Below are 8,773 nucleotides of genomic sequence, written 5' to 3' on the forward strand. Positions count from 1 at the left end.
TTAGACATATGGAACACCCGTTTGACTTTAAGGTTCGCTAACTGTTCCATATATTAACCCCTGTTTGAACTGAAAGCTGTCTCTCAGTCTCAGTCTCTCACTGTTGGGTGCTTGAACCATAGATAGATTTACCTGGCTGTGTACACGAAGTTGTCATGCGTTAGCATCGTGACACAGTTTACCTGAAGCCAGTAAGCGGCACCTTAATGACACCTGTGTCACCTGTCCTCCTGTGTTCCGCTGTTTGTGTAGCCACAACATTTATTTACCAACAGTCGAGTGGCGTGACAGACAGAAAGGCGCTTTAGTCACTCAAGATGCGGGGAGCATACATGGAGGAGGTCCGCCATTGTTTCTGTCTACACAAGATCAAGACCAAAATGGCGACATAATGGCTTTCAATAGGATCGAGTTCCCTCCCGGTGGTTGGGCAGTGTTTACGTGAGCGGAGCAACTGGAGGGAAAACAGTGTTGAATGATGACGAATAGAAGTCTATGCTAATAGCAGATTTGCTGTGCATGTTTAATGCAACAATAGCAATCATCATCATCATCATCATCATTTCTTGCTATGTACCTACACATCTTAGGATCAGAAATGGATAGAGAGGAGTATTTACAAGCAGCAGTTGAACACATCCCTGGCTGTGACATTACAGAAGTACACAAGAAGTCAACGCAGGAACGAAGCAAGAGAAGATGACAGCAGACTGGCAGTTCATTTTGAAAAAGTGACATAATAATAAAAATAAGGTCTTTACAATAGGAATAAGGTCCTGAAAACAGGAATGAGGTCCTCATAATAAGAACAATGCAAGGAGATACATAAAATGATAGGAAAGCTACCTGGTCACAGAACAGAGAGTCGGATTGACCATATTACAATGAATATCAAAGAGACTCACATATTAGAAAGAATATCAAAGAGACTCAAATATTAGAAAGAATATCAAAGGGACTCACATATTATAAGATGTCAGAGTTAATATGGAGGCAGACTTATGTAGGGACCAGAACCTGTTCCCTGGCAAATTTGCGCTGAAAATGATCGAAGTATGTAGTAGGCTTTAACTCAGCTGCACTGGTAGTACCACTCAGCCTCCATTGTCGTTATTGTTAAATGTGTGTAAAGCTCTGAGGACTGTCAGTCTACTTGTGAGACAGTTGAAAGCAGTTTCTCTCAGTGGTCTTCTGTTTGAAAGCCTTTGCTTGGTCGTTTTTGTACTACATGCCAGCAAGGAAAACAGTCGTAGAGAGGACAACAAGAAACTCTAGACCCATACAGAGACAATGTCAGCAGCTGTTGTATTACTGATTAACATTCTTACAGGTGTAATTTCTGTCCATCATTCAGGTAGGTGAATAACCTGTAATTAAAATATTAGTAGAATGCGCTTCAGCTTTTTCAATCGTGAAATTAAAAAAAAATAGTGACAGGTATTTTTGAAAACTAAGGAATACTCAACACTTAGAAATAAACCTTCCAGCTGTAGATTAAACTAAGTAATACATTAATCTTTCGGTGAGTTGGGAAGATGTTTGCCACGATGTTAGAGAGTAAAGAAAGTTAAAAACAATCTCGCATATTTTTTTCCAGATATCATGTAATATACCTTACCTATGTGAACTGTATATAAATTATACTCTATCTTACTTGTATGTATATGGTATATCATATCTTACGTATATGAAGGATATTGATCTTATACTGTCTTACCTATGTATCACATACTCTATCTTACCTGTATGAAATGTCCATATATATATATAGTATACTATATCGTATGTTTTGGGCTGTCTGACATGACAGTGACATCAACTCAAGCAACATCAACTGCACGACTTGATGTGTACGGGGATTCGGGTATCTTCCTGAGCCCCGGGTACCCGAACTCTTACAGCTTGAACTTGAACCTGACTTACACGGCGCACCTGGACAGCTCGGGCCCGCTGGTGGTTGGTCTGTCCATGGTCATCGACCTGGAAAAGATCGGAGATAGTTGCTATGACTACGTCATGATTGGTTCCACTGTCCACTGCGGAAATAAAACTGAACTCACAGTAGGTAAGCTTTGCCGGACTAGCAAGGAGAGTGCACACCAAAGAATGTTCAAACTTGTTGAGATACCTTTGACAATGTTTTGTTTGTTTGTTTATTGACTGTAAAGTGTGTATGTGTGGAGAAAACAAAACATTTTCCTTTTGCACGTATGCAGCTGAACAAGAGAAATAGATGTGGAGAATATTGTCAAAAATAACAAAGGTTTGGAAAATGAATGTCAGAGATAATTTTTGTTTTTATTCTCTCCAGTTGAAGTTTCGGGAAATCTGTTCACAATGCTGTTTATTACTGACGGCTCGTTTAACTTCCGCGGATTTAATATTACATATGCTGTGGTACGAGGTAAGTATTTTGCACACATCCAATGTTATGAAGGCAGACACTCCACAGAGAATTAAAAATTGCAATGTAGAATATATTTGAAGCTACAGATTCAATCAACATACAATTTCGGCTACAGATCTTCAAGCTTTAAATTATTTCTTTACCAGCATGTTTTTAATTGTGGAAGGCAAAATTTAAATTATTTTTGGTCTCATGTCCCTGGTCATTGGAGTGAAGAACCTCCGCAGCTTCTGTCGGTTGGCTGTCTGTTCATCGTCATTGTCACGTGACACTCCATAGACAAGATCAAAGAGTTGGATCTCACAAATACCAACGGTTCTCTCCTTACCCAACTCACCCCTCCTCGCACCCGCCCTTGAATTATATTTGGTCCGCTAGGAACTCGTGTCAGGCACGTGCCGTGACATCTGGCATACTGAGTTCACTATAACGAATTTTCTAAACTTGGAATTTTAGTTATTACTTTGAAAAAGAAACCGTTACATTGAAAATCGTTATATCGAGATTCTATCTGTATTGTATTTGCATTGTCACAAGTGCAGGGCGGGAAATGTTTGAGTCCGTTGTAAAAAAAAATTGCACTTGTCCTGCTACAGAAACAAGAGAAACACAAGCAAGTACAAGTACGGCGACAGATGAAAGTGTAGCCTCGAGCACAGACAGCCTGACAGATTCCTTTGATAGCTCAACCATTTCCTCCATCACAGACCCCAGAACAGATAGCATGGCGACAGAGCAAAATGTCGGTTCGAGTACAGACGACAAGGAAACTGTCTTGGATAGTTCAAGTATGGCGACAGTTGAAACTGTCGGCTCGAGTACAGACATCATGACTTCCTCTGATAGTTCAAGCACTTCCTCCACGACAGCCAGAACCGAAAATCGAGCATCCGATGTGTCCGTGAAAACCAGCCATGTAGAGGTTAACAAGACAAGGTCGGGCGACATTTCGCTGCTAGTGTCAGAGGTCACGCCAGTCACCACCGACAGTGACGGAAACAGTATCCAAGACATCACGACACCTGTGATTTACTATCCAGAGGAACAGGATAAACAATCTAGTGACATCAGTGTCATCAGTGACCTCAGCGATCAGGGATTTACTTCTCTCTCAAAAGAAAATACGGATCAACAGGAGTCCCAAGCAACGTTGGCGACCTTTGACACTCTATCAACACGTGCAGGCGACGGTCAAAATGAATTTGTAACACCCGGAGTCATTTCAACAGATGTAGTACCACCACCACAAACATCAGAGCGAATCCCTCCACCTGCCAATTATCTTTCAAGTGACAAGGATAACCAGTCGAGTGATTTGAGTGGGACAGCCATCGTCACACACGCAACTTCTGGAATGTTCCTAGCGACCTCTCATTACAGCGACACCACGACCGCAAGTCCATCAGAGGACGAACCGCTGTCCAGACCAACCGTCACCTACGACAGCCGTTCACCACCGACTCCTCCTCCACCATCAAAACCACTTCCAGTGCTCGCCCCTTGCAGATGTCAGCCTCAGCAGTCAGGTGACAATGAGACAGCGGACGTGACGTCACAGCGAGCAGAAGAGCAGGCGTCGCAGTTGGCCAGAGCCTTGGCCGTTGACAAGGGCAACGTGTCCAGCCAGAAACGCCGCAAGGTCAGCGCCCCCAACGGTCACCTAACGGCGACGACCTGCGGGGTCATGGTCACTGCCGTGTGTGTGCTTCCCTTCCTGTTGCTGGTTGTGGTGGACATAGCAGGGAGTTTCGCGCACTCACATTCCCGAGGGAACAGAAGGGACGTAACTGCGTGAACGGACCGGAAGATGAGTTGTAACATGTTGATTTAAGCCCCCTTCCCTTCACATCCTAGTGTGGATGAGGCGGAGTTGAGGGGGTGGGGAGGAGGTGGGTGAGCAACATGTTTATAAACTTAAAACTTTTCTCAAGTCAATTTAGAAACTTAAAAAGAACTCGCTCCTGTGGATGAGATGCGTTGCACAAGTGAATACAAATTTCGCTTCAGCAGGTTTATTTTAATTGAAACAAATTTAGTTTCAAAAAGTTCTAAAATTGAGTTGTGCAGTGTTTTTTTTTTTTCGATAAAACTATCTAAATAGATTGAACTCTTAAGTGCAATGTAACTGTGTTGTGCAACTGGTCCCTTGCTGTTATTTCGTCCATTTATTGTTTCAGGGGTCATTATCCTGCAAAACAGTAATTATTTATATGATAAAAATAGAGTCGTAGAGAGTTAAGCTGTTATTAATATAATGTTACAGAGGAAATAATGTATCAACACTGCAATATTATGTTTTATTTAAAGGATAATGTTTCAGTATTTAAAGATTCTCGTTTTTCGTGTTTCTCTTTCTTTTGTAAATTACTGGCTGCAAAATCTCACTTTCTCTTGTAATATAAGCAAAACTGTTTGTTTCATGTTAAAAGTTCTCGATTTCAGCTGTGGCAGATTAATTAGGTTAGGAGGGGTAGCATTCTACTGTGACTCCCCCATAACTAACTGAATAGACTTATTCCCCCTTCACATTATTTCCCCTTCCATTTGCTTTTTCAGCCGCTTGAACCTTTAGCTTGAAACTATTTTAATTGCTTTGATATATCCTTCAAACTGATAAAGTTAGTCTTCAAATCTTTTCTGGAATTTTATTAATTGCATTACCATTAAGTAAATACCTACTTTTGAAATATTTTGTTGCAGCCAGTAAATATCTAAAGTAAACAGTGTGATTCGCCATTGCTATGTTAATATTGGTAAAGAGGTCAGCAGCATTAAATTCATTATTTGATTTGGGTCCACATTGACATATGTATTAAAATGTTTCAATAAACCGTGCTAGAGAGCATGTGGGATACATTTCATTAACAAGTTAAACTCACTGTCTAACCAAATTTTTGTATTTCAGGACAGAAATGTAGAATAGAATCTTTTGACAGTGACTGGCTTTACGAAGTTTTTCTCAGCCAGCGGCTTTTATGTCATATACAGTGTAATAGAAATTCTTGTTCATGCGAGTTTGGTGGAGGACAAAATAGATTTTCAGAAATGTTTGTAATGTGGTGGACACAGACAACTGTTTTTGTTAGAAGTAGAGACACAAAGATACAATGGAGAGCAGAATCGCCGTATGATTGTGATCATCGTCATCATATTTATCTGCACGTGCCAGTCATTAACGGTCGCTGACCAGCAGATAACCTCTTTCGGTGAATACATTATTAAACCTGCCCAGCAGACAATAAACAAAGGACTTTGTAGACGAAACACTTTTGAGACAAGAAGAAAGAATGCAACTCAATGACATACAAAATATCAACCTTAAAAACTTTTCTTTATTTTAATTTTCTTCCGATTCATCATCACCTTTGTTGATTTCTCTCCCTTGCTGGCTCATTGTTATCACTACTGTATTGTAACATGTAAATATTATTAGTTTAGCTTTGTGTTTGCTTGAGCAGTTGAATGCATCTATGTTTGTATAAGTTTACTTTTTAATTTGCTGTGTATGGATTTCCCACAATGCTAGTGTAGAATGTATGTAGGTAAACTCCATGAACATCCAAGAGGAGGCACTCTCATCTGTTTGCATTCATCGGACAGTTTGCCTAACTCGATTGTTTTTAGCCAAAACCTTGGTCACAGAGAAAGATTTATAAACAACTGAAATACCCGCCATAAAGAAAATAACTTGTGACACCCTAATGTCAAGGAACCCTATTACTAGGACCTGTCTATATATATATACGCTTATAAACTAATCTGTTGGATGTTTGCATGTCTTTGTTCTATTAAAATGCAAGACCTACTTTTTATTAACTCAGACTACTCAATCTTTTAATGATGAGGATGATGATGATGAGGAGGATGACGACGATGAATATGATGATGTAATTGCTACAGATGTGGAGTAATAGCCAGACTAAAACTTGGGACTTGAGCAAATGTTATAAGGAAGCAAATACTAGAGGACAGAATAGTCGGACTGACAACAGCAGGAAACATACATGAATATTGTGATGGGATTAAGGCGACTTTTAGGCAAGGCTCATACACTATCTTTTCTGACCGTTGAGCATTTAAACCACATAAACCTACATTTAGTAGCAGTTGGCTTACTTGTCCATCTCAGGGATGGACTGAATACCAGATACTCATTGATTTTGTTCACTTTATTTTGGCCACACACACCAACAAAGCATGTAAACAACAACATGACATCACACTGTACAAGGGCAGAGAAATCGCTTTGCCTGCAGTTATTCACTTAATGAAACATTTTTTGGCGGGTGGAAGAAAGGCTTTCAAGCAGTTGTAAGCTGCGAGAAATATAAAAATACACTGTAGCAACAGCCGCCAGAAGCGGGCGAAATCCTTCCTGCGTGCAGAAGCAATGGCTTTGCAATGGCAGGTGATTGGATGAATAACGATCTTGCGGCGGATGCTGTTCACGTGCGGGGCGCTAACGGGAAACTGGATTGTCGACTGATGTTGGAAAAAGTTCAAACTTGCATCAAGCTTATATTGTGAGTAAACAACAACAAGGATACGATTATATCGTACATAAACAACAACGATACTATCAACAAACATTCAGCCAGGCGCCTTCGACCTCATAGTGGGGACTTCGATCGTGTTTTTCACACATCAGTGCACAAAGCATGGAAGGCAATCAACTTCAATCAACGCTAGGAGATGGCACATATCAAACAAAACAAATACACAGTCAATCCCAGGTGCACATTTCTCCAACACATTCTCCGTGTTACTTAAAGGGTATCGTTATTGGGTATTTTACTCCAGATTGTACTTACTGTGAATGTGCTTGCATTTCCTGACATATTATACTGTTTTCTGGCAACTAATTTATTAATTTTTGTTGTTTATTTGAATTATACAATGTTGATTTCAACATTCATGAGCTATGTGTTCAGTTCTTGAAGTTAAACAATTTTACTCATTAAATGTCTAGTGAGGTTCATTGTGTTACTGCCTAAAGCTCACTGAAAGTTATTATTTCCAAAATTCTCTGTCGATGCCCATTTTTCTTGGCGACACACATCAACATCACCATTGACAGAAAGCAACTGAATTTCAGCTTTCATTATTATTTTATATTTATCTTACAGCGAACTGAAGCCAGTAGAATATGTCTGTATTCTTTATTTAGAGGTATTTTTGTGTTAGGATTTCTGATTTTACTGCTTTGTCAATTCTTAGGACGATTTCCCAAGATAATCTTTGAAGACGATTTCTGAAGATGATTTCAGAGAACCTGAACGGTTATTGAAGGTTATTGAACCCTTTTGAGCCTGTAGAAACAAAGCACAGTATAAAGCGCCCTTCCTGTCCCCCATGTTATCCCCCAACGAGTCCCTCCTGTGCCTCTCTTACAAAATATTCACCCATCCCCGTCGCCCGTCCACTGACGCAAAACAATTAGAACACAGATCGGTTTCCCCACAACCCTCCTATGTCGCAAGCAACAGATCATTGTTCTCAAAGTCCCGACCCCTTGACAATAGAGGTTAGAGTTTAAAGTCCATGCACGCACGCGCACAGGTCTCCTCCCGGACACGTTCGAGGACGCATTGCAGCCAGCTGCATGATGGACAGAGTGGCCATCGGGTGAGAAAGACAGCGGGAGGAATATTCCTTCTACTCACTTAGCGGCTAGTGACGTGTGTCCTTCTGTCGCCCACAGAAGACAGGATGGAGTAAAGGTGGCGAGGAACCCTCCGAATGCACCGAGCCAAGGGAACAGCATCGAGCATCCCCGGGACACCACGGCGCTCGGCAGGCCTCCCAACACTCTCACCCCCGGCATACACCTACCCGACAGAGCACGAAGGTTCTTTGCTATCTGGTTGGTTGGTTGGTTTATTTAATAGGAAAATGCTTCAAACTTGCGACGATTTCGCACTATAGGGGAAGAGGGAGGAGAGAGGAATCCGGAGTACCCGGAGAAAATCCCCGACGCCCTTCGGTGTGGACAGGTGTCACATACATAGAGTCCCGAGACGAGATCTGAACCCTGACGTCGATAATTATTTCTGCAGATAAAGCAATGACAGGTACACACGGACTGTGTGTCTGTGTGTCTGTGTGTCTGATGTCTGTGTGTCTGTGTGTCTGTGTGTCTGTGTGTCTGATGTCTGTGTGTCTGTGTGTCTGTGTGTGTGTGGTTGGGTGGGTCGGCGGGTGTTATTGCTCATAGAAAACATTGTTTCCTTAAATCGCTTTCAAACGAATGAGAAAGAAAATAATGTTTCAGGAAAAGGCTAAAGCTTGTCATGATTTTTAGCTTGACAACAATGTATGATCGCTTGTATTCAGTCATGGCGACCTGAGCTAAAATCAATCAGGGTT

The 8,773-nt window shown here is 41.2% G+C and overlaps 1 protein-coding gene across 1 annotated transcript; it reads left to right on the forward strand.

Moving 5' to 3' along the window:
- The first annotated feature begins 1,803 nt into the window (after nucleotides 1-1,803).
- LOC112561398 (uncharacterized protein DDB_G0271670-like) lies at nucleotides 1,804-6,318 on the forward strand. The gene is made up of 4 exons (XM_025233882.1): nucleotides 1,804-2,065; nucleotides 2,312-2,404; nucleotides 3,004-4,046; nucleotides 6,229-6,318. The coding sequence occupies exons 1-4, from the start codon at nucleotides 1,804-1,806 to the stop codon at nucleotides 6,316-6,318; spliced, it is 1,488 nt and encodes a 495-aa protein (XP_025089667.1).
- The last annotated feature ends 2,455 nt before the right edge of the window (nucleotides 6,319-8,773 follow it).

Source organism: Pomacea canaliculata, linkage group LG1 (genome assembly GCF_003073045.1).
Source record: "Pomacea canaliculata isolate SZHN2017 linkage group LG1, ASM307304v1, whole genome shotgun sequence".
NCBI lineage: Eukaryota > Metazoa > Mollusca > Gastropoda > Architaenioglossa > Ampullariidae > Pomacea > Pomacea canaliculata.